Source organism: Schistosoma mansoni, chromosome 7 (assembly GCF_000237925.1).
Source record: "Schistosoma mansoni strain Puerto Rico chromosome 7, complete genome".
NCBI lineage: Eukaryota > Metazoa > Platyhelminthes > Trematoda > Strigeidida > Schistosomatidae > Schistosoma > Schistosoma mansoni.
In genome coordinates this window covers 9,383,122-9,411,008 of record NC_031501.1, presented here as the reverse complement: position 1 = coordinate 9,411,008, position 27,887 = coordinate 9,383,122, and the positions used below count along the sequence as shown (strand labels likewise).

Genomic DNA, 27,887 nt, shown 5'->3' with positions numbered 1-27,887 from the left:
CACGAAATACTCAACATTCACTTGCCTGATACTATCAGCAACAAAGTTTTATGGGAGAGGACAAACCAGCTTTCAGCTCAAGAGGACATCAGGAAAGACGTTGGAAGTGGATAGGACATACATTGAGGAAATCACCAAACTGCATCACGAGGCAAGCACTAACTTGGAATCCTGAAGGGAAGCGGAAAAGAGGAAGGTCAAAGAACATATTACGCCGGGAAATAGAAGCAGATATGAAAAGAATGAATAACAACTGGAAGGAACTGGAAAGGTTTGTCCAGGACAGGGTTGGATGGAGAATGCTGGTGGGTGGTCTATGCTACTCCACGAGGGGTAACAGGCGTAAGTAAGTAAGTCTATAGAAGGTATCTTAGTTTTCTTAGAGGTCAGGTACTAACTGAATAGCTCAATGATTATGTATCAGATTATGACAACGCTTGTCGATATTGATTACAATGTCCAAGGAAGCACAAGTTGGGGGGGGATCGTACATTACATTAATAACGTGTACGAACTAGTATGTAACTTTCACTCTTTGATTTTTCTCCACTTGCCTAAGTAACTAATAATGTAAACGTTTACTTAATGATACTTATCTTTGTTTTACAACCCTCTAGATGAAGATTCAGCTCTATTAGCTATTTTAGAACAAAGATTATCTAGAAAACCGGAAAATCGAAGAATCTACTCTGATTCTGAGATGGGATTACAAGATGCAAGTGATATTCCATTACGTATTGTTGGACAACAACAACGTTCTGGTCATGTAGTTGATGGATCTAGTCAAGCTTTCACTGGTCCCACTATACCAGGTAACATTATTATTATTATATATCTAAAAGTTTTCGGAAGATAGACTCTTCAGCCACCTTGATGTTTCATGTCTTCTTGTGTTTATAGAATCCTACAGTTCGTCGACGCAGGATAAAATAAATTTTAGGAATCGTAGTCTTGAGAATAGGAGATGATATTACATTAATATAGCCAGTGGTGTGGGCAACAGTCCTAATTATAAGGAAATGACATAATTCACTGATTAATAATTCAATAAAGATGGATCATGAACGTTGAACCTATTCAAGGCAGCTAGCATTTCATCATACAACTTGTAGTGCCGTGCTTCGTTAATTGATCACCTCAATTCATAGTTGAAATCATGAGTCAATTGAAGCTAGACCACCATGGAAAACCTGGAAGCACTAGACGGACGTTTTATCCTATTATGGGACTCCTCAGCAGTGCGCATCAACGATCTCGCACTCGCAGGACTCGAACCCAGGACCTACCAGTCTCGCGCCAAAGCCCTTAACCAATGGACCGCTGAGCCGGCATCCAACGGTGTAAATGTCCACCTCAATTCACACAATCTATTCAATTGATCATCTATAATCCTAGGAGTTGGTTTTTCATCATGGATTAATATTTACTATGATATAGGGGAATCAAATACTATAATGAGGAGTAATACGTAGCTGTTTTGTCCTCATCTGTAGCGGTCTCAAGACCATATTCTACATAACATGGAACGTAAAAGCTTCGATGCTAATACTGAACAAAACTATAGACGTTTATAATAGTTTATCTCAAAAAAATCACTGATTTTACATTTGATCAGAATGAATTTCCTTTCTATTCCTAACTACACTATTAACAATAATCTTACTTTAGGATAAGTGGTTTAAGCCAATGATCAAAAACTCCTACAACCTACGTATCGTGTTAGAAGTCACTTATCAGTAGGCCGAATCTGGAATCCTAACCAAAGGCTAATACATGTGACATCTAATTACTTAGACTAATGGCATATATTGTAACTAACTCGATAGAATTCAATGAGCAATAAGAACTATACAAACATGACATTATCAATACAAGGTTGCGGGAATCCGATGTCGTTAATTGATTGATGTTAGACGACCATTGAAAACCTGGAAGCACTGGACTGCTGTTTCGTACTAATATGGGACTCCTCGTCAGTGCGTACGCACGATACTGTAAAAGGGAATGGAATATTCGGTCTCGCGCGCGAACGCCTAATCTCTACTGACTAGCTTTGGGAGAGACAGTTACCTTCTGAAGATAATGGAAGATAATCGCGCAATTTCGTGTATTGATTGAACTTAAACATTAACACCATTGGACCCCAGGTCATTGTTCTAGTGGTTAAGTGTTCGCGCACAAGACCAAAGGTACTGAGTCCAACTACCCCCTGCGTGACCATGGATACGCACTTCCGAAGAGTCTCTCAGGTTTCCAATGGTAGTCTAACACTAATGAGTTCACGATTCCATGGACATATGACATTGTTCACTATCTACTGATCAGTCAGGTGTACATTTAATTTATTCATCACATGATCTATATGTCAGTCAAAGTCCTGGATTTACAAATCTTCACAATCAGAACATCATAAATGTCAGATAACTGCTCGAGAGGAAATACTGTTGACCTGAGTTTTCAACTGTTTAACATATGTCAGCAAGGCATACCTTTAGTTGGACAGGACTGATATTCAATGATATTCAACTTACTCAATCCGATCATCACTGACCTGACAAGTTCAGCGACATCAAACCATTAACAACCAATGCATCACACCTTTTCAAAGACTACGCTTCAAAGACACAAACTGTTACGTATTGATTTACTGTCTAGTATTACTCACCATATGATATACAATGTATGTTCAAGCGTCTCTTGAATTACATGTGATTACACTTGGTCGAAACTGATCAGTTATAGTTCCAGAATACTTAAAGTGAATACTATTCTAGTGTAATCGGTTTGCTTCCCTTTAGTTAATACTGATTGATCACTTCTCAATACAAGTTTAAACATGTAAATAATAAAAAAAAAACTTATTTTACAGTTTCACCGATGCATTTACCATTTCCATACATGGATCTCGAATTGAAAACAACACTTCCACCGACTCCACCTCCTCGGTGTCATATTCCTGAATATGATTATTCTTTACAATCAACATTCTATCCATATCATCATGCTTTACATCAATATGAACATGATAATTCATATCGAGATCTTAGTCCATTATCTGATATTATTATGCCATATGGTAAGATTGAATCCGTATGTTAATCTGTATGTATGTGTATAGATAAAGGGGTTTGTTACTAAGCATGACTGTCTTGCTCAATTGATATGCATGCAAACTTTATTGGAACGTCTATCCGCTTGAACAAAATAAGTCCTGATAGAGCATTGTACTCCAGTACACAAGTTTTCATACTTCATTATATACCTATATGAATATTAAAAAAAGATCTTTCTTATCTTTTGTGTACTATATCTATCTAGGAGAACATAATGAAGAGTCGGAATTGTTTCCCAGACGGGTACGTTCTTTTTGTATAAACAGAAATGAGTTGATATAAGTAGTAGATAGCTTTTTTTGATGAGATATTTTTAATAATTAGGGCATAGTAGATAGATGGATTTTTTGTCTTGATATGGAACTTCTAATAAGTGTTACAAATCATCAAAGATCTTCAGATATTTGGGGGAGCAGTTTACTTTTAGTTGGGATGCAACGTTCCATGTGTCTAACTTGAGTTGATTCTCTATATATCAGTCAGTTAGCTACAACGTAAGACCAGGCCGTTGCTGCTACCTTGACGTGGTGGTCGGGCTTGCCTATCGTGATGAACTAACCGAGCTATACTGGCTGGATTAATCGTCCCTCAAAGTCCTATCATCCCAGACAGGTCGGTTGAAGAGCGGTAAAAGTAAAAACATCAAACCCAAGGTTCGAAGGGGAAGTCGTACTGCTGACTGTACAGAGGTGTGACAGCAGTAAAGTGTTTCTTTCAGACAACCAGCATAACAGCGATGTTGCCTTCCCACAAGGAGGGGTGGGGTTAGAAAAGTCTGACCCTAAAAATGCACACCTCGCCTTATCCCATGGATATCCGTCTCCAGCGGTAGGGTCCTTTGAAGAACAGAGCTAACACAAAAAGGTCGTGTGTTACCGACCTCATGCAGTTGTCCCTTGGGCACTGCGGTCACGCTCTCATGTCATTAAGACCACTTCTAATCCAATTTTCTTTTTCAGGTACCTCTAGAAGAACACTTTCACGATGTGGGCAACCGGGAAGTGATAACTGCTTTCTTACCTCTAACAGCACTCAAGACCACTGTATTCGACTGACTGAAAGACCACTGTATTCATAATCAATCTTCTGATTCTGCATATGTACAATGCGACAATTACTCTATCGTTAGTTAGTAACAGTTTCAGTCAGTAATGAATTAGTGAGTCAAATGCTACATAAAGCCTTGCACAAAAATACATCGATTCTAGCTGTCAAATTAGATTAATACAGTAAAAAGTATTGTCTGTAGAAAAAAACGTTTAGGCATAGAAAGAAGAAAATCGGATAGGGAGATTTCGGATTTCAAAATGTAAGGGAAAAAAAAGGGTGAATGAGATTTCTACGGGATGGGGTCACTAACCCCATGCCTAACCCTCCTTCATTATTCGAGCTTGGGACCGGCAGTAGCCCCCGGAGGGGCTACATGCGCAGTTGGTTAAGGACTTAGGGTTAGTATAACCTACTCTTAACTATAACCTTAAATATTACTCCCAATTATAAACCCTAAAACTAACTCAATCTCAGTCTTAACCCTAATTCGTGGATGCGCACTGCCACTGAGGAGTCCTACAATAAGACGAAACAGTTGTCCAGTGCTTCCAGGTTTTCCATGTTGGTCTACTTTCAATTGATTTATGACCTCAATTATTAAAATATCCATCAAATGTCTCAAAAATTGTTGTTCCTTCGTTTCTATACTGATCACTCTTTGTTCTCGCTCTCTTCTCTTTTGATTTTCTCAACCCTTCTTCCTCCAAATATTCCATTGGTGATACATACTACTTATATCTATCGACATCTATAGCCTACATCACATTATTACTACTCCAGCTACCACTATTCAAAATGACCAAACCTATAAATAAGGTTGTCTTTCTATAAATCTTCAAAAAAAAATATTGTGAAAAAGTACACGTCAAGGTAGATGAATGAAACACCACAAAATTAAGTCTGAATATGTTCACTTCTCTTACTTTACTTACCTTCACTTACAACTGTTACCTCACATGGAGGAGCATAAGCCACCCACCAGAACATTTTCCCCTATACAATATAGTTATTATAATGATTGGGTAATTAAATTCATTCAAGTGATAATATGAACGAATCTATTTTTGTTCATTTTCCTTGTTTCATTAGAACAACTATGTTTTTATTCAATGAATCACCTTGATAGTTGAAATCATGAGTCAATTGAAGGTAGACCACCATGGAAAACCTGGAAACACCACAATAGGACGAGACGGCCGTCCAGTGCTTCCAGGTTTTCCATGGTGGAATTCAAGGAAGACACTGGAACTCGTTCGCGGATTACCATTCACATTTTTATTGCATAAAAATTAATATTAGAAGGGGTTAGTAATTTTAGAAGTTGAGATCATGAGTCAATTGAAGCTAGACAACCATGGAAAACCTGGAAGCACTGAAAGGCCGTTTCGTCTTATTGTGAGGCCCCTCAGCAGTACCCATCCACGATCCCGCCTCACGAGATTCGAATCCAGTACCTATCAGTTTCGCGCGAGAGATCTTAACCACTAGATCACTGAACCAGGAACCAACGGTGTAAATGTTTAAATTCAACCAATCCACGAAGTTTAACTAGGGAGTCTCACAGTAGGACGAAATAGCCGTCCAGTGAGTCCACGTTTTCCATGGTGGTCTAGCTTCAATCGACTCATGATTTCAACTATAAAATTACTGAAATCTCCAAAAAAAACCCGTTCTGAATTACCTTAAAATTATAAATGAAATTGTTTTAATTAAATCTTATTTATTATTAATTGAATTTAATAGCCAAGAATACAAGTTGTACATTCTCCTGTTGAAGCATCCAATCAAATAACAAGTAAGTTATTAAATGTTCCTTTGAAACTTCGTTTTCTTGTTCTTGGTGAAGTTCTTTTTTTCTGACCTGGATGATTGAATGGTAAAGTTCTCATAGTCCTTGTAGACAATATTATTTAGCAAAGATTTTAGATAAATAGTAGGTTATTTTAGTTTTTCACCTTTTGACTGACGGTTTGTCTTATTGATACATTCATCTTGTTTGATTATTGTTGTGGACCTCCAGTTTTTCATTGCTTGGTTGATTAGCTTGATTGACGATATTGTTCAAAAGGGCAATATGATATTTGTGGTTGAACTATCTAGCTTAGAGAATGAAACCTCATATCTTAGTACAATCTAAGAATTATACAGTAAATACTTCATTTATAAAGTATCAATCAATTGTCTCAACTTGACTGTTCCTTTTGAGAATGTCAATCAATCATCTCAGACTTCAATGTTTCTGCATTTATATTCCAACTGTTTTATGTTCCCGTTCTTTACTCCTTGATCTTCTCAACCTTCTGCTACCAGACATTCTATTCCTGACTAGTGTTATATACTACTTATGTCGATATAAGTAGCACACACCTTAATATACCTTACATTTTCAACTGTATTCAATTCCCTATCATTATTAGGTATCATCTGTGTCACTTATGAATTCAGTGAATGATAAGACAACTGATAAGTCTTGCTAATTGAACGCTATACTCGGATCTTAAGCTAGTCTCGTAACCCTAAGCTAAAAACTACACAGCAACTTGAACACAAGAGAAAAGGCGGCAAAATATGCGAGAAGAACTTTACTCCAAAGGTTCACTTATATACAGAAAATCTAGGGTTTTTGATAGTAATTTAGGAGTCTTTGGATTTTCCTGAAAATTCTGGAATACTATTAAACATAGTAGCAGTATAGTAATCAGCCAATCAGAAACTCATTATGTTTCTGGCAAAACGTTTACTGAATGCTGATTGGATAAAATGCTTCTTAATGTTTCCTGAGCTTGTCATGTCTATTGTGAGAAGTATTCTGGATCACCTCAACAACAACAACAACATTAATGTTCTATCAGAATTTCAGGAATATCACCATCATCATTTATAGGGGATGTCAGTGAACTTTCCTGTCAAAGATAAAATCGATAATTCAGTACTTCTTGGATTAGATCGATTTTCCTATTGATGACAGTCGATAGTAAACATCATCATTCATGTGACTTTGATTGCTGTAGATTTTGATTTAAAATCATATAAACTTATGTTAACCTCAATAAGTCAAGTTACTTGAATACATAGTCGGTTCAATGATGCTAATTAGACGATTGTTGCCTATTTATTTATTTAAACGCATAAACATTGGTACAAGTAGGCTACAAATATGTATGCGTAACACTTCATCTTTTGATTTGTTTGACGGCTGGGATACTGTCTGGACGCACAAACCGAAGCAGCTAGTTTTCTCAGGAGGCCACACTCCGAGCCTCTCACCTAGAAGTCTAATCCATAAGGCAGTGGAGCAATGCTGGGAGATGCAGAGCCATGGTAACCGATGATTAACAATGGGTTCGGACGCCATTTATTTCTTTAGGATCGTGGAGCCCACGTTTACCATAGGTTTGGAATGAGGGTTTTCCAACTCCTCTAGATGGATTCTCTATATCGACCAACCAGCTTAAAGCATCGAACATTTGCTTTCCGTCCTTTCAATTCTGTTAACAGCAGTGATGCTGTGAGAAGTCAGTATTTGGGACTTCTCTGGAAGTAGCTGTATATGCCAGTCCATATGAAGGGATTCGAAAAGAGAGAGCTGACTCACCAAACCATCAGCCGTACCAGGGCATTTGAGAGTGATTAGACTAATGACCATTTCTTTGATCAACAACTCCAATGACCATGAATACTGACTAGAAATTTTAAAGCTTCTTGGCTCATTCATTATGATCTGACAGATTTTTAATTTATGGAAATTCGAGAGCTTCACTATCTTTATAGCATTGATTACAGTAAGTTTTGTCACCAATGTCTATCACCACTTTTCCATGAATACTTTTATAGGTGGACCGGCTAGAGGCAGAGCATTTTCTGGATCTCCGACAATGTATCAAACTCAAGGACCATATACAAAATCAAGATTATCTTATATGTCTCCTGCTAAAAGATCGTGAGTCAAACTTGGACACATATATCTATTATCATGTTTTTTTTGTATTTTCCCAATGTGATATTTCAATCTATTGGTGTTGAATAGGCTGTAGTTACTCTGGTAAACATCTCTACGATCCTCTCATACTTATAAAAAACATATACTTGTTTGTTACTGACTAATAACGTTTCTGGGGAGAGTAATTTCGGGAGGTCTATTGCGGTAACCATGACTAGTAGGGTTCGACTATTTCGATTTTGAAACAGTTACCTACTAATCGATATCAGATATCAGAAATGCGAACTGGATTACTGATATTGTTTGGAATCAATCTTATGCAAACAAAACATGAGTTGAGAAAAGAAAAGCCGGACATCATTTACAAAATGATGTGTTCCAATGACGAGAAATACTACAAGCCAGAACGCTCGACATCTTCGTATGCTTGAACACTAACTGGTTGTCAAATGCCATGACATATCTCCGCTTATGTCGATTCATGTGGACAACTGTTAAACTTTCCACCAGAGGGTGTATAAAGAAGACCGGTGAATTCATACATGTTTAGTAGTTAGCTCAATCAGTAATCAATAAACAAGTCAATAACGACTCCGTTCATCGATCGATTGGGAAAGTCATAGACAATTAAAAGATCAAAATAAAGGTCAAAGTGAGAGATAATGAAAATAAATATACAGACAATGATACAATAAAGATCAACCGTAACTGATCAAAACGAAAGTCAACAGGACAATCTGTCATTTTTATGCGAAGAAATTCAAGCATTTTCCTTTTACCTGAAGATTATACTGATGGTGTTGTTCAGGAAGATGATGAGAACCTCACGATCGAACCAACCATCACCAAGAACGTAACTTCAGTCTAACTATTCATTTGATCTACAAGTCTTCCTCACCATCTCAACTTTACATGTTGCCCTGATGATTATTGATAATCGTAGACTTCATTATAATCTATGCTTTATCTGATCTAGTTGTCAAGATCTGTGTATGATTTTCCCAATCTTTACAGACTTTAAGATTAATCACTACTCTTCATCTTTAGATGGATTTCATTTGGCAATGTGTTCAGAGTTTTCAATGCACAAATTAACAAACCAATAAAACTACTTTCTTCCAAACTAATCATCATCAATGTAACTCATTACAATAAAGTATCAACAACCATATTTCAAGATTTTGTTCTAATTCATTTATAAACACGTAAAAGATATGTGATATGAAGGAATATCAGAAGGAAGTTTTGTGGAGATTTTAGTAATTTTATATAGTTGAGATCATGAGTCAATTGAAACCAGACCACCATGAAAAGCCTGGAAGTACTGTACGTTCGATTCATCCTATTGTGGAACTCCTCAGCAGTGCGCATTCACGATCCCTCACTCGCGAGATTCTAACCCAGGACCTATCAGTCTCACGCCAGAGCACTTAAACGATAGACCACTGAGCCGGCCGGCATCCAACGGTGTTAATGTCTAACTTCAACCAATTCACGAAATTGAGCAACCATTCACCAGTTGTCTTCAGTGAGTTGATATCTCCCGACAGACGTGGTTGAACTCCACTGGTTTCTGCGTCTCACCAGAACTCCAGGAAATATCTCATAGACCCAGTCACTAGTGAGCATATGATCATTATCAGAAGGGGGTTTTGTGGAGATTTTAGTAATTTTATATAGTTGAGATCATGAAGGAATAGTTAAGTAATCAGATTTAGTTAAATTACATAGGCTATCTTGAGTTGAGTGACTTTCAAACTGACTTGGAGTAGTTTTAGCCAATCAGAATAATTCTAGGACATTTCTTTATTGAAGAAAATCTTCTATATTATCCCAAATCATCTTCCCTTTCAGACGTTTATGCGACTGTAAATAACTGTGGAGACGGATCCCATATCTATTTTAATAACTCTCTTCAAACCATTGGTACATAATGCTGACTGTGATTTCAGTGAACATTAACACCGTTGGATGCCGGCCGGCTCAGTGGCCTAGAAGTTAAGTGCTCTGGAGCGAGACTCATAGGTCCTGGGTTCGAATCTCGCGAGGTGGAATCGTAGATGCACACTGGTGAGGAGTCTCATAATAGGACGAAACGGCCGTCCAGTGCTTCCAGGCTTTCCATGGTGGTCTAGCATCAATTGACTCATGATTTCAACTATGAAAATATTGAAATCTCCACAAAACCCCCTCTGAATATTTCTCTGCTGTAATCCAACTATTACACGGCATATATTTTTGATACTTTTGATAAATCAAATGGAGTGTTTGCTTTGGTTCTCTATCAACAAGTACATTAGGAATAACATGATTTTTCTGCATTTAAACTTTAAATAGAAGAGAAGAACTGCTTCAGATTGATTTCTTTTCCTAGCTCACAGATGTCTGACTTTTCTTAGGAACGATCTCAGAAACAAAAGTGAATTCCATCCTTGAACTTTCTAATAATCTTGATCTTTAGTGTTTCTTCATATACACACACCTTTCCATTCTGTTTTCGGAACATATTTTCAATGCTAGAACTTTTTATCATTGCTACTATAGTGGTTCGATCTCGTTTAATATGCATTTTGTCAGTGTTTTCTGGTTATGCTAACATGGTATGGCAACTTGGACCATTGTTCCCTTTTTCCGTGCTCTACATTGATGAGATCTGACTGATTTCACGTCCAAAGTTGTTGATGAGTGGTTTTTGTAACAATCCATTATGTTGAATATTGTTTATTACATTTGCGTCAATACAACTGTTCATGACATGGTCTGTCATCAACATCCTTAGTCGTTAGTATGTGGGTCGGAATCTTGAACACGTCATCTCGGCACTTACCGGTTTGACAGCCTACTTTAACATAGTTAAGAAATACCTAGATTCTGAAGACATATATAACCAGTTTTTTTCAGGGATTCGTCAAGGAAACGATAACCCAAACCGTTCTAAAATGAATTAAAATTTATAGCTGTTACGCATGTGAGTGGCTGTGTGGACTTACTAGTTAGGTGGGTGACGCGTCGAGTGTTTCAAAAGAAAGATAATGGGTTCGGATTTCAAGGGGAACACCACATTTTTTATGCAGATATGCGCGGCTGATGAGCCCTAAATGAGACAAAATGCATCTCCTGTATTTCAATATTACTAAAAATCTATCTATTTTATATATACGTTAATCTTAGAAACATGACACGAAAAACACTTTAAATTCAACTTAGTATTGTTTGTTTGGATCTTCCCATTGATGTTTAAGACTGCAACTGGTCAGTCTCTAATCGGCATATGTGCATACTGTGCGTATTGCCTCGATATAACCTAAATTCACAAGCATGGTAAGCAAAGATAGATAGTGGCTAGTAGTGGAATCCAGTTTGACGCACGTTTCGTCCTATTTGGGACTCGTCAACTGGATGTACATGCATCTCAGAGTTGATGTTCATTCTGGGACTCGAACCCGCTACCTTTCGCTTAAAACACCACCGCTTTATCCACTCGGCCACGAAACACTTTGTTTGAATCGTTTTCTGTCAATTAGTTCACTTACTTTATTTCCATTTTTTACAGACATTTCTGGGGACATTCAAGTTATGATGAGCAATGGTCGAGACAACCAGTCGGTAAGTGATTCATTCTAACTAAAAAAAAATAAGATTGGATTATCCAGTAATGAATATTCAATGAATTCAATGTGTCTACAGCTTTCATCTGTTATTACTTTGACTATCAAAACCCATCGCTATTCGGTTCTCAGTGACCAGATTATCTTCATTCATAATGAAGATGGTTTCATGCTGCTACGTGGTCAGGATATTCTCTTATTGGATAATGAATTATGTTGTTAGGCTAACCAAAATGAATTATTCAATCACTTCTCACGATAATCTTATGTTACTTAACCATGTATATGAGAGGGGATATTTTACTTGCTTGCATACGCCTGTTACCCCTCATGGAGGAGCATAGGTTGTCCACTAGGGTTCTCCGTCCAAATCTGTCCTGTGCAATGATTGCTAGTTGCTATCCATTATTTTGATGTCTGATTCCAATTCTTGGTGCAGTGTGTTCTTTTGCCCTCCTCTTTCCCATTCCCCTTAAGGATTACAAGTTCGCATTTACTTCGTGATTCACATCCAACGACTTTTCCTAATTTCATCTTCAATTGGAAGCTGGTTTATTCTTTTTAACAGTAGGTTGTTGGTATTCGGTCAACAAACGGCGGCTTACCTGAACAAGTCGTGTGATTATTAGATATAACGATGTGTTAAAAGAAGCATGAAAAACAACTAACTTGTTCAATATCAGAAAGGATTTTATGGATATTTTAGTAATTTTAATAGTTGAGATCATGAATCAATTGAAGCTAGACCACCATAGAAAACCTGTAAGCACTGAACGGCCGTTTCATCCTATTGACGCGATCGTGGATGCGCACTGCTGAGGAGTCCCACAATAGGACGAAACAGTCGTCCAGTGCTTCCAGGTTTTCCATGTTGATCTAGCTTCAATTGACTCATGATCTCAACTATTAAGATACCTTGTCGAAATATCTAGATATTGGGGAGGGAGAGGTAGCCAAAATATTTAAATAGGTCATCAAAGTTTGTATATTGTGTACAGTGTCAGCTCTATTAAATTTTTTTTCCACATCAATACAGACTTAATTACTTACGCCTGTTACGCCTCGTGGAGGAGCATAGGTCGCTCACCAGCATTCACCATCCAACTATATCCATGGCAATCCTTTCCAGTTCCTTCCAGTTGTTATTCATCCTTTTCATATCTGATTCTATTTCCCGGCGTAATGTGTTCTTAGGCCTTCCTCATTTCCGCTTCTTTCCGGGATTCCAACTTAGGGCTTGCCTTGTCATGCACATTGTTGATTTCCTTAATGTATGTCCCATCCACTTCTAACGTCTTTTCCTAATTTCCTCTTCATCTGGAAGCTGATTTGTCCTTTACCATAAAACGCTGTTGTAGATGTTTAGCTTAAACGTTAGCTCCAAAAAAACACTACCGAAATCATTGATATACATTCAACTTTTCATTGAAGTCTCATTCTTTGAACATAATGACTTCTTTCATATGTTTCCGAACTTTTTAATGTTTCCTTTTTTTGTTAGACAACCTTATCATCATGATCAAAGTGAACCATTGACTATTCACTTATTTTGACAGACAATACAACTAGATGACATGATTGTTAGTGAATGATTTCAAACGTGTTCCTTCTTTTTCTGCAAATACTTGATTCTTTCAAGGGAGTATTCAATCTTTCTTTCTCCTTCTCTCCTTCTTTTCTCTCTCTTTTCTTCCCCTCTCTCTCTCTCTCTCTCCTTCTATTTCATTCATTTGAAACAAGAGACAGTGAAAAAAAATTTCAACTTTAATCATTGTACTACTTATTTCATTGTCAATGACAACAATTCAACACAAAAAGAAAGACCAAACATGGTGATTATTCGAAAACAAAAGCAAAAACAAAAAAATTTTTTACCTTGAAACTTCCGCTTATTTGAATTCTTCGATTTTGATTCACTTTACTGTTGTTAAGACTAGAGTGAACATGAAATCCGGATTCTAAAGTTATTATTCTATACATTTTAGCTGATGGACCAACAATTGATCGATCTTCATGTACTAGTCCAGTACAAACACATTCTGGTCGTTTACTTCGATCACCAGTTAGTCCACCATTTAAAGGATATATTCGACGTCCATCAGAAGGGATTGATGGTGGTAGTCAATCGGATACAGCGATTATGGCTGGTTTTGGTAGTCGTGTCTGCTATCCTAGTACTTCATATTCTGCACATGATCAACCTCCTAGACGACCATATAGAACAACGCGTGGTAAAACTTCTGAAACTACGAAAAGAAATCGACCTACACAAGTTCCAATATATCGAAGTCCAGAAGATCATAAACCACCAAGACAAAAACAACCAACTTCAAGTGGTTTAGGTATCATAATGTTTTGATTTCATTAGTATTAATTATAATGAACAGATTATTAAAAACCTATAAGCACAGGACTTACGTTTTGTAATAGTATGAGATCCCCAACAGTACGCACACACTATCGAACACTTGAGACACGAACTCTGGGCCTTCAGTCTCGCACGTGAACACTTAACCTCTGAACCACTGAGCTGACAACCAATGGTGTTTATTTCTCACTCCAATCAATCCACTAATCAGCACAACTGTATTCTGTTGTCCTCAATCGGTAACTGCCCCATATCCGACACGGATTAGGCCCAATGGTCACGGATTCTTACTGGAACTCAGGAGATTTCCTCTCGAAGATAGCTACTAGTGAGCACATGATAATTATCAGTATAAGGCTGTGGTGATTATTTACTTTAACTGAAATCATGGATTAATTGAAGTTGTACATAAACGCTGTTGGATGCCAGCTCAGTGATCTAGGTGTTAAGCACTCATGCGACACCAGGATTTCTGGGTCGGGTCCCGCCTGCACGATAGTATATGCTCACTGCTGTATCTCATACTAGTAAAAAACGGCAGTCCAATGCTTACAATTTTTCACAAGTGATCTAACATTGATCGGTTCATGATTTCTTTGAAATTCTACAATCTCCACAACACTTTACTGATATTCTTACACCCAACCACTTCGTTTATGGGTTAATGATCTACGAATGTAATCAGGAGATATTTACACATTAACTTGAATTGATTAGAGCTAGGCTATATGAACCATTGATTGTTTTCCAGGATACCTGAAGACTCTAGGTTCGTCCCCTCTTGGAATCATTGATCCGCAATCTCAAGAAGTTCTATTATTAGAATGAAATAGCTCAGCGTTACTCCATAGTTTTCACTTTCTGTCTAGTTAAGATCAGCTGGTATTAAAAACTGTGAAATAGACCTTACTTAATCTAAATGATACAAAACTTAAACTATTCTTATCTTATCACTAGTGTTATACAAGTTCGTTATTCTCAGGTATTGGTTACATCATGCATTGACCTTAGTTAAACAAATATTGAATATCAGGAAGCACTAAACAACTGTTTAATCACAATATGGAACTATTCAGTAGTATACAAAGATGGATAGTGGCTAGTAGTGGAATCCAGTTTGACGCGCATTTCGTCCTATTTGGGACTCGTCAACTGGATGTACATGTATCTCAGAGTTGACGTTCACTCTGAGATTCGAACCCAGTACCTTTCGCTTCAAACGCCATCGCGTTATCCACTCGGCCACTTAGTCTTGATATCCACTTGCTTATGCAATGGGGTGAAGCTCACAACCTCACCAGTGAACGAACCCAGGACCTTCAAAATTCTTTTACTGATTAAAACTAACGTGTTATAATAATCTTCTTTTATTATTTATTACAGAGCATATACCAGATAATGCTTTAGTTGTATTAAGCAAAATATCAGCATCTACTCATATATGGTATCGTCCTGAAATGTCACGTAATGATGGTAAGTATAAAATGAGAAACTTAATCCAAGTTATAACATAAACTTGTTTGACTATTCCATTCATATTGAAAGAAAAAGTAATAAGATGAATGAATAACCATGTACAATAACCTCTCAGGGATCTTCCATTGATAAACATTGAATAGAATACAGATTGTGGAAAAGCGGTCGATTTACGTAAGAAGACATGATATTTTCAGTATTCTTAGTGACCTAGTGATTCTAGAACTTTCGAAAATATATACTGAGTAGATGACAAGATCGGTAGTTCAGTTGGGATAAGGAAAGTACAATAATCAGTGATTTTCTAGATTCAGTAAGCTATCCTGAGGAATTGTTGAGGGCTTATAATAAAACGTCAAGATTTAAAAACACTATAAAGGATGAACATGGTTACAAACTTACATGTAATTTTACAGACTGTTAGGGATGTTAAATCCCCTGAACTCACTTGATAAAAGGCCTATTTTTGTAATTTTATTTTGAAAATTTGAATTTCTTTGTTTTCGCGCCCAAAAGCGTTCTTTTGACCTTCGAGTCGAATTTCCCAATTGTAAAATATCTTAAACGCTATTGGTCCGTTGTATCTTTCAGTGTGCTATTTTGTAATGCTGTCCAAGGACACTTTTATACTGTATTTATACGTTTGATTTTTTCTCCTCACGATTGCTGTACTTCTGGTTGCTTACGGAATATATTTTCCCCGTTTCCAACTAGGACTTCTTACTCTAGTTACCTGGGTCTGGGACGCGTCAGAATAGCTATCATATCGGTCTCTGGTCACAAGTCTTTGTTCCGTTCGCTGACTAGTGAATTTGAAATGCTTCAGATTTACACAGACAATGATTATAATTATGAAACAAACTCTAGTGAGAATGTCTACGCTATCTAATACGTCTTAGTTAAACAGTCAGTGACAACATGACTTGGTATAATGATTTATTGCAAAAGACTTTGACCTTTCAACATACTGATATAGTATTCACCAATGATAATCCAAGTAGTTGATCACTTGGGATATGTACTATGATTAATAACGAATAAGTAGATGAAGTTTATTCTTCGGCTAGGCATAGAATTCGAAAATGGAAGGTTTAAAATGGGACCTTCAAGAGACCAGGGATAACATTGCTCAAGCACAAGTCCTTCTCACGGATCAAATATGTTTCAGAGAATATAACTGAAGAAGACATAGTAGCATGATTAGAAGGAATGTTAGGGAATTTAGAAAAGGTTCCATTGCAACTTAAGTCAACTAGAGTGTTATCAGAAGTATACCCATAATGTAAACTTGTTAGTTTTTCACGTCTAGAAAGGAGAGTTTTTCTTGAGGAATCTGATAAAGTAAAACCTTAATTTGTCTTATTTAATAAACTAGAATAGATCACGGAAATGGTGGCGAAGTTTGTACTGATAATGTCGTTTAGAAGGACGATGAAAGCTTCACGACCAAACCGTCAAGCTCAGAGAGCAAAACTTCATCAAGATCACGGAAATGACTGAATGATGATTGTATTAATATCAAGAATCAATTGGGGTTGGAAATGTAGTCAAGATGAATCGTATTCACAACGAGAAATGATAGTCAACTTCAAACCTAATAATTCAACATTCTTTTTAGAGAAGAAGTCCTATTATTATGTACAAAATGTAACTGTAGTTTGCTCTTCACTGAATATACTTTGTACTGCTGATTCGTATAAGTTGCAGGTGACATTTATCACTTACCAATATCAGTTGGAGTAGGACTGAAAATTAAGAATTTTGTGCATAACTTTGCCATACTGACTTTTCCTATTAATGATATCAGATAATCGTTGTAGTGTAATACGAATTTCAGTAAGTAGTGTATACCACTGAATGCTGGCCCATTGAGTTAATGGATAGGTATTCGACACAAGACATGAAGATGCTGATTTTGACTTTTGGCATGATTGTAAGTTCATACTTAAGAAGATTTGTGTGCTAGGAGAAAACGGCCATACAATTCTCATCACCTTACTGATACTAACTGATGTAGAATACTACTAATAAATCTCTTCTATATATTTCACTAATTATATATTCATTTTATTGTTTAACAGCTATGGACTTAATCAGATCAGAAGCTCCTGGAACATTTGTAGTTCGTAATAGTGGAAGTTTTCCACATTCATTTGGATTAGTAGTTAAAGTCCCCAGACATCATACTCATGGTTAGTTAAATATTAATTATTACTTACAATGTTTAATACTACTATCTATTATTTTAAGTTATTCTGTAAATGATAACTGAAAAGACCTTTATTCACTGCTTCAAGGAACTCTTTAGAATGCTTAAGGTCTACATCTTGCAGTTGACCGATAGAATTTGATCAAGATAGTAAACTGAAACAAACACACTAGCTTATGCAATGAGGTGAATTGTAAATCCACTTAGTATTGTTTGCTTGAATCTTCCTATAGATCTCTAGGACTTCAATGGATCAGTCTCTTATTGCGGATTGTCTCGATATGACTTTATAAACAGAAATAGATAGTGACTAGCAATGTAATCTAGGATGCATGTTTCGTCCTATTTGGGACTCGTCAGCTGGATGCACCTACACCCTTGGGATGATGTTCATTGTGGAACTCGAACCCAGTGCCGTTCGCTTCAAACTCCATTAAGTTATTCATTTAGTTGCCAAATCCTGATACTCAATAGCAAACACATATTATTAATATAAATGTTTCATTACCATCCGTCCAGACGTTATCCTCTATCCATAATTTGAAAGTTACTACAATCGTATTCACGTCTATGATTATTCAATGTGTATTGTTATCATTGACAATATATCATGTCTCCTTATTGCTAACTTATGTTATTTGTTAATAGGTGTGTCCACTTTATCCATTGTAATGTTCTGTGTTTGCTAATGGTGTAATTTATTGAATAAATGACATCTACTTTTGTCTTCGTCCATCGTTATCCTTAGATCTTCATAAACTGTAATGAATTACTTGAATTGATTTCCAAGTGTTTCAGAATGTTATTTTTCATGTATGGTAGAAAAATCTGGGTTTTTTTTTCTATTTAATGGTATGTGGACTCGCTAGATTGGGTTGTATCGACACCTGAACTAATGATATGGAGTGAAGTCGTTGAGCATGTTGACGGCTCAACTTATCTTGGGAGTCTCATCAGCCCTTGTGGTCTGATGCGTGACTAAATTTCAGCACGGATACAGAAGGCTCGTCTAGCCTTCACCAACTTGCGTCATTTATGACGTAGGTGAGATATCCATCTAGCAACCAAAGGACCGGTTTACTGTGCAGCAGTTCGTTCCGTCCAACTTTATGACAGTGAAACATGGCCAGTAAGAGTAGAGGATATTCGTAGGCTACTAGTATTCGATCATAGATGTCTTCGAAGCATTGCTCGTATATCCCGGGACCACCGAGTAAGTAATGCACTTGTTAGGAAATGGGTACTAGGTAAGGATGTCAAATCGATTATCGAAGTAGTGAAACTTCATCAGTTGAGATGGCTGGGACACGTGTTACGTATGTTCACCCACCGAATGCCCCGACGTGCAATGTTTTATGGTGTAGGAGTAGGTCATAGGAAAGCTAGGAGCCGGCCAGACCAAAACATGGCACAAATCCATTGAGTCACTGACAAATGGACTGAGCCATGTTGGTACGTGTAGACTAACTGGTTGGAATCCACGAGGTGATAGCAATCGATGGTTAGAGACCTTGAATGACATGACTCGAAACCGTTTGCAATGGCGCAGATGCATCCACTATTTGTGTTTTCCCAAGTTTTCTACCTTTTTCTCTTTCCAAATTTATTTCACTGGATTATACTCCTTAAATAACATCTGCAAAGCTTGATTTTTTCAAATACTGCGTATACTCTTCCTACTTCTACTACTATGGGATTTGAATCGACAACTACATCTCTGTGCTAATGTGGTATGGCAACTTGAACTGATGTACGTACGTACGTACGTACGAAGTTCTATGTTGTGACTGACTGACTCGCTAGATATCTTTTAATTAAATTGCTAGAATAGACATTCCGATGAAGCCAGAAAGAGAATGAATGTTTCTTATATATTTTTTATGATAGGCGGTTGAAGATATTCGACAAGAAACTGTAGATTGAGGTTTCATGCTATTTGACACTTGTTAGTGGGATTTACATGTAATCTTGATGGAACCGATGCTCCCTGGCGGATACAAACTCGTGTGACATAGCTTTACAGCGAGTGACCTTATGTTAGACTGAGATGTTTGAATCTATTTAGTTACCAAGCGGTTCATACTTATCCAGTACCCCACAAAGGATTGAACGAACCCAAGTAACATGAAGTTATTATGTTGACTGAATGACTTGTAAATCATAGGTTCGAATCAGTATGTGCGGATTAGTGAATGTATATCATTAAAGGGTTTCGAGTTAGAACGAAACAGTTGTATAGTACCCTCTACTATCTATCGATCTCTCTAAATGCTCATCTACGTAATTATTATTCAATATTGTTTTTATAAACTAGGCATATTCAAATTCCACGAAAAAAACACCTACTCACACTGTATCTACTACTACCTTGTTTCGCGAGTGTGTTCCCAAAGTCTTAAGGTGAAAGTCGTGATCACTTGAAGATCGACCATATCGAGTATGAAACAATCACTTACTAGTGTTATCGAAAGATGTCTGCACAATATGACGGATTGATTGAAATTAAACATGTAAATCATTGGATGTTGTCTTATTTAGCTAATGCTTAAAGACTCACCGCCAAACCGATAGTCTTGAGTTTAATGCCTGTAGCCCCTCCGGGGGGCTACTGTCGGTCCCAAACCCGGATAAAAGAGGAAGGTTGTGTATGAGGTTAGCGACCCTATCCCGTAGAAAACTAACTCGCTAAAAAAACGCTAACCAGTTAGTAATGATCGTGGTTGAGCATTATTGAAGTATAACATACTAGATCAATCTAGCTATCCAGTACTTCCTGGCTCTCAGTGATTATTTCATTAACTTTCGTCAACGATGTAAATGTTGCCTGTTATAGCACTATTCTGTTTTATATAATTCATCACTATATACCTAGTCTTACTCTATTTTTTATTCTATATACAGGTGAAGAATCCGATTCTATACGACATTATTTAATTGAAGGTTTACAATCTATAACATCATCTACTATATATCATCCAATTGGTATATCTGGTACATTATTACCATCATCTAATATTCCAATGGATTCATCAGCTTTAAGTGCTATCCATGAACCAGTTCGATTACGTGGATCATCAAATGAACCAATATTTACTAATTTAGTTAGTTTAATATATGAACATACTATACAATCATTAGCATTACCATGTCTATTAAAATTACCATTTAAATTATCTACTTCAATGAATAGTCTTCCTTCATTAATTGTATTAACAAGAAATTCATATTCAGATCATATATCACCAACTTCAATCATACCAAAGTATACTACACAAGTTGGATCTTATCATACTGGTATGTTTATACATGAATAAGTTAAACTATAATGAGTTTGTATATGATGATAGTCATTTGTAATCATTAGAACATCTTTAGATGAGTGTATGATCTATGTGGTTGATTGCGAAGTTACGCAAATCGGTGTTATATAATCCCCGCTTTACGGTATCTCTGTAGTGAACAAGAACACCAGTGGGGACAATCAAATGTATTATAAGCAAAGATGGATAGTGACTAGTAGTGGAAGTCCTATTGTGAGACTCCTAAGCAGTGCGCGTCCACGATCCTGCCTCGCGAGATTTGAACCCAGGACCTATCAGTCTCACGACAGAGCACTTAAGCGATAGACTACTGAGCCGGAATCCAACGGTGTTAATGTCTAACTTCAACCAATCCACGGAGTTTGAGCAGCCGTTCACCAATTATCTTCAGTGAGTTGTCATCTCACACCAGACGTGGTTGAACTCCACTGATCAATGCTTCTCACTAGAACTCCAGGACATATATCTTGAAGTCAGTCACTAGTGAGCATATGATTTGTGAAGATTTCAGTATTTTCATAGTTGAAATCATGAGTCAATTGAAGTTAGACCACCATAGAAAACCTGAAAGCACTGGACAGCCCTTCCGTTCTATTGTGGGATTCCTCAGCAGTACGAATCCACGATCTCGCCTCACCTCCAGGTTTTCCATGGTTATCTAACTTCAATTGACTCATGATTTCAATTATGATCTTACAACTGAATTATACTAAGGTGTATCTTTCAAGAAATTCTCACAATCAATACCATTCACTAGTAGTCCTGTTTCCATTAAAACTATGAATATTCTCTATAATCATGTACAACCTTGTGAGAAAGTAGATTTTTAAACAGATGGTTCTTAATACATTCAATGAACAAGTATTTGCTTTGTCTGAAATTCTATCTAAGATTTCCTGGAGACTAAATGCTTATCAGCTTCGGACCTATTGTAAGTCAAAAAGTACTGACCAACACTTCAGTTATTGACTTATGATTCTATCAGAGAAAAGCTTCCAGAACTAATTATCCTATGATGACTACAGTAGGTTTAGACTAATGACCAACATTTCCAGCTTCAATTCCTCTATGTTACTCAATCAACGTTGAATACTATTAATGTTGTTTGTCTCAGTCCCTGAAATAGTTGGATTTCTACTATGTAAATAAATCAATGACAGACGCAAATTACGGAATTAGCAGATATGTTAGTGAGCATTGAACAGATGTTTCCGCTTAGTAGTTTCCAGCCTATTGGCATTGTATATTCAGGATCTTGTAGCTTGATAGTGAAGCACATTATCATTGAGTCACTTTCATGAAATCTTTGATTACATAATTTCATTATGAAGATGGTTGACTGAAGTTTGTGCATTCATAATGACTTATTGACAGTATTGTAAAATACCGAAGAAATCAGTTATTGTTTCATCATAAACAATTCAGTTTAATTGAGATCATGTACCGACCGATGTTAGACCGTCATTGAAAACCTGTAAGCACTGGACTACCGTTTCGTTTTAGTATGGGACTCTTCAACAATGAGCATCCACGACCCCATACGCGTTACCCGAACTCAGGACCTTCGGTCCCACACGTGACCACTGATCTAGTATCTAATGTTTCCAATGTCTAATTTCAATCAACCCAGGATATTGCTTACATTGACTTCGGTAGGTAACTGCCTCAAACACTGCAAGGTTGAACTCCACTGCTGAGGAATAAACGGCCGTCCAGTGCTTTCAGGTTTTCAATGGTGGTCTAACATTGATCGTTTCATAATTCCAAATGAAACTCAACAATCTCCACAACCATATACTGATAATTCAGTATAACTGATATTTAGTCAGCAATGGAATCCAGCAAACGCGTCATTTTCTTCTATTTATGATTCATCAACTGGATGTGGTTGTATCCCAGTGTTATTATACACACGTACACATGTAAGGAACCTATTTTTAGGATCTTTCTCTGAAAGGTCTGGTTCATCTTTATTTATGGTCACTAATGTCAAGTTCTAGCTGGTTTTAACTGAATCCATAAATCATGTCAGGCAGGGATAAAATTTGCTTCGAGTTATGTTAAGTTATTTAAATCTATATTTGATAGTAATTTTTTTCCATATATGTAGGCTCTGAAAGTCCTCATGACTTTCATAGAACTGATAGATCCCAAGGAGTTTCAGTACGACATCCAACAGAATCTGTACCTACTGACTTAGGATCTTATGAAATGGAATCATCATGTAATCCAATACAACAACACCAACAGTCAGGAACACATCCTTCACAACCGAGTATACATCATTCAACTAAACAAGACAGTTTTCTTGAACCATTTAGCGGTTCCAAGTCTAGATCGAATAGATCTCCTCCTGCTGTTTATGAAGGTGAACTAGGACCAATAGGTCCTCCAGATTCAGGAAGAAGTGAGTATATTTGTTTTATTATTTAACAGATAACAAATAGTATATTGTGCAGTTTATTTCTAATATCTTCTGCAATAAAACAATCATCAGTAGTTACATGAGTAATAGTAATTACTTACTTACTTACGCCTGTAACTCCCAATGGAGCATCGACCGCCCATCAGTATTCTCCAACCCACTCTGTCCTGGTCCTTTCTTTCTAGTTCTATTCAACTTTTGTTCATTCTTCACATGTCTGTCTCTATTTCTCGGCGTAATGTGTTCTTTGGTCTTCCTCTTCTCCTTTGACCTTCAGGATTCCATGTGGGTGCTTGCCTTGTGACGCAGTTTGGTGATTTCCTCAATGTGTGTCCTATCCACTTCCAGCGCCTCTTCCTGATTTCTTCCTCCGCTGGATGAAATCTGGTTTGTTCTCTCCCACAGTAGTTTGTTGCTGATAGTGTCTGGCCAACGGATCCGAAGTATCTTGCGTAATAGTAATAGTAGTATAATTATACAAATAAACTAATCCTTTATATTTACATAATAATAACCTCCTCTATCTTCCCTTCCCCCCCCTTCCGAATATGTTAGAATAAAACATAAATGTCATTGATAATCTTGACCATCTGTTGTTATTGTTGATATGACAGCAACTAGTTATTTTCTTTTTTCAAGAAAAATATGTTTACACAGCGAAAAAACAATCGATTTTTTTTTCACGTCAACTCGAGTGTTTACTTTGTATCTGTGATAAGTCTGCTACCCAAATACTTGATAAGGACTTTGATAGAGTTTTGTTCTCTGAGCTGGATGATTTGGTCGTGAAGCTTTCATCGTCCATCTGAACAACATCATCACCACAAACATCGGGTAGAAGTACTGATGATGTCGTTCAGAAGGACGATGAAATCTTCACGATCAAACCATCCAGCTGAGAGAACAAAACTCCATCAAAATCATCCACCTGAGCTACAAATCTTCTCCATCACTTGATAATGACTCCGTACCAGCATCTTGGATCCATAGAATTCCTTGACATAAGAAGTGTGAATGGAAAAGAAAGAGCGCAAAGTGTTTATAGAAGATTTATTTGAAGGTTAATCAATATATAGGGAACAAGTGTGGTTATCGGTTACGTTTAATCTCTGGAAAGTTCTAAAGACATTCTAAGTTTAATAACAGTAAGTGATCATCCAGTCAGAGTAATAACATATAACTCTTGAATTGGATGAAAGATTTCTGAAGACATTATTGGGGAATTCTTAAGTTGAGTTGACTATAGTCGACTTAGTCATTCAGTTGAGTAAACATTTGTATAATGTAAACAAACTTCAGATTTAAATAATGATCATTAGTGTCTATCTTCGACATGGATTCCAAGAAGGTCTAGTCAAATGTTAGTAAGAAGTAGAAATTCAACGATATCAAAAGTGTAATGAATATCAAAAGCAACATTGGATGATGAATTTCTGATCTATAATCAGTTTGTTTACAACAGGACGTGAATGCTTTTGGGTTCCATGAGGGGGAAGTCTTTCATCTTCATTTCTGAGATACCTTCAGAGATATGGACCAACGTCTTCAACTGCTGATCTTGGTTATCTTGATGATTCACACTAGGTAATCTGCATCTAGCAGCTCATTCCAGTTCAATAGTCAATTACATCATATACGAATTTTATGTCTCGATTTCTCCTTGCCTAGTTTTCTTCTAATCTATCCCTACTTTCACCAGCATTGCACTTTGAGGTCTGGATTAGCTGAATATATTGATCATATATCTCAGGCATCTGTATTGGATAAGATTCTTTTTCTTTTTCAAGAACTGTCTTATTGTCCTTCATTTTCACAGCGATTAAAGACCACATATTGATAATACCACTGACTGTAAAAATTGTTCGTTTGAGTGACTATCTGCATTCAGTAACTCAAAGGATAACTCCTTAGAGACCTGAAGCAAATTGTATAGGGTTCGAGTCTCAGTATGAAAACTGACCTAGAAACAGATACATCCAACTGACGAGTTGTAACTAAGACGAAATGTCTCAGATTCTAGATTCCTCTACTTGAAGTAGTGATGATGAGACAATCAGATCAACTGATCAGAACTCAATCATTATCATCGACACTGATGTTCAACGAGAATATAATTTATGGACGAACCAATCACGTATAAGATAAAAGGTCTCGGATTTCGGCACGAAGTTCACTCATGAATTCGGTTAAATAGAGTTTCGGCATTATAGCTGATGTCAATTCGTGATGAAAACCCTAAATCTAATTCTTAACCTTAACCATCAACTGTAAATCATAATTCCAAGTCCTAGTTACTAGGTGGACACTCTTAAGATCATTCTAGGGTCACTCAAAGGTCGTCCACAATTTGTAGTCTCACCAGATATCCTTTATTGATATTTTCACACGTTTAATGATCATTACTCAATGTGACCCCTTTTCATTCAATTTAATCAGCCCGAAATCTACTTTTTTGTATTTTTTTTTACATTTTACCCAGCATTTACATCGATTTATTTAGGAAGTATTGACACTGAGAATCTTACAGGTTCATCAGCAATTCGTAAAGCAGTTGATGTACTTTTAGAAAATGCAGCTCAGGTAAAGTTTATTCCCTGTATTACTATGTCATTTATTCACTTAGTATTGTTTGTTTGAATCTTCCCATTGATGTTTAGGACTGCAATTGATCACTCTCTTATTGGCATATGTGAATACTGTGCATATTGCCTCGATATAGCCTTAATTTTATAAGCATGGATAGTGGCTTGCAATGGAATCCAGAACGCGCGTTTCGTCCTATTTGGGACTCGTCAGTTTACATTCCCCACTCGGTAATCTTTGACTGTCATTGGTTGGCGGACTTTTTTAATATGCTGTTTTGTGGCTCTCCCAAGGTCGTTTCTATCATTGTATAAATAAGCTTGATTTGTAAGCTTAGTGACTTCGTATTTTCTGGATGCTTGTAGAATACATTCTCTACGCCTAATCAACATTTGTTGATCTAGTGTTAGCAGGGGCAGGGACAACGGATTAGAATAGCCTATTGTGTCACAGTGTCTTTAACCTTCGTTCCGTTTACCGAGTTAGGTGAACTCGTAATACCAGAAAGCATATCAATGTTTGGTATAATGTAGAATTCTGAGCACCAAGTATTTCAAAAGGTTACCGTCTCTTACTTCTTGATGGATTCTGACGATAAATATTGAGCGATCGCCAGTTAGATGTTAACAGTCGAGTCAATTGGCATCTGAATAATGGTCATTGTCTCCTATGGATACTGAAAGCCACCACGATGTCTCTGATTGGTTGTTTTGTAACTTGAACAACGAAAGGTTGTACACTTTTCAGAAACATACCTTAATAGGTTATGTGAATAATAGCCATAATGATGTATCAAAATAAACATAAAGAAACAGATAACTTGTTGAAGTGTCTGGATGACAGGAAGAGGGAATCCTGATATTCAAGTAGGCTATCAGTTAATATAGTTAGTTACTTTTCGTGTTTTCCGTTATTGTTACTGACACATTGACTGAAGTTATACCTTGATTTGACCTTATGCTGTACTGTGCTAACCGTCCGGTGAATTTGAGTATATAATGGCTAACCATGTATACCATGTATCTCAACCATTTGTGTTATGAATGATTTATAGTTTCATCAAACAATTTGTCATATAGACATGAAATCTAAATATTGAATCTCAACATTGTTCACATTACTTACTTACGCCTGTTACCCCTCGTGGAGGAGCATAGGCCGCCCACCAGTATTCTCCATCCAACTATATCCAGAGCAATCCTTTCCAGTTCCTTTCAGTCCTTTTCATATCTGCTTCTACTTCCCGCCGTAACGTGTTCTCTGGCCTTCCTCCTTTCCGCTTCCCCTCCGGATTTCAAGTTACAGCTTGCCCTGTAATGCACATTGGTGATTTCCTTAATGTATGTCCTATCCACTTCCAATGTATTATCCTAATTTCATCTACTAAAGCTTTAAATCAATAAAAAGAAGTAGGATTAAGATTTAGAGTTTGAAGTTTGGATTAAGAACTAGAATTAAGGTTTTTTATCACGAACTGACATCAGCTAAAGTGTCAAAACATTATTTAGCCGAATGGAATGAATGAATTTCTCTCCGAAATCCAAGACTGACCATCTTAAGTTTGATTGATTCGTTCATAAATTATGATCTCTTCCTTATCAATAATTAAACAATCTTTAATTGAAAGATGGATAGTGGCTAGCAGTAGAATCCAGGACGCACGCTTCATCCTACTTGGAACTCGTCAGCTGGAAATACCTGTATCTCAGAGCTGATGTCCTTTCTGTGACTCGAACCCAGTACCTTTCGCTTCAAACGCAATCGCGTTATCCACTTAGCTACTGAGTCCTGATAG

The 27,887-nt window shown here is 36.9% G+C and overlaps 1 protein-coding gene and 3 non-coding genes across 4 annotated transcripts in view; 1 reads left to right on the top strand and 3 right to left on the bottom strand.

Annotated features, from left to right (window-relative positions):
- Smp_139400 (putative tensin) overlaps window positions 1-27,887 on the top strand; it is a gene marked incomplete at both ends in the record, with an annotated part of 109,035 nt that overhangs the window by 69,558 nt on the left and 11,590 nt on the right. Inside the window, 10 exons of the mRNA XM_018798809.1 lie at window positions 618-812; window positions 2,870-3,076; window positions 7,998-8,103; window positions 11,657-11,709; window positions 13,697-14,053; window positions 15,463-15,552; window positions 17,637-17,747; window positions 20,666-21,058; window positions 23,195-23,491; window positions 25,989-26,089. Coding sequence (XP_018653714.1) covers window positions 618-812; window positions 2,870-3,076; window positions 7,998-8,103; window positions 11,657-11,709; window positions 13,697-14,053; window positions 15,463-15,552; window positions 17,637-17,747; window positions 20,666-21,058; window positions 23,195-23,491; window positions 25,989-26,089 — 1,910 coding nt within the window. The remainder of the gene's footprint in view (window positions 1-617; window positions 813-2,869; window positions 3,077-7,997; window positions 8,104-11,656; window positions 11,710-13,696; window positions 14,054-15,462; window positions 15,553-17,636; window positions 17,748-20,665; window positions 21,059-23,194; window positions 23,492-25,988; window positions 26,090-27,887) is intronic.
- Smp_tRNA_02138_Pseudo_TTT.1.1 lies at window positions 11,525-11,597 on the bottom strand. The gene has a single exon. It is a non-coding gene (tRNA).
- Smp_tRNA_01985_Pseudo_TTG.1.1 lies at window positions 15,259-15,330 on the bottom strand. The gene has a single exon. It is a non-coding gene (tRNA).
- Window positions 27,808-27,879, bottom strand: Smp_tRNA_01803_Pseudo_TTG.1.1. The gene has a single exon. It is a non-coding gene (tRNA).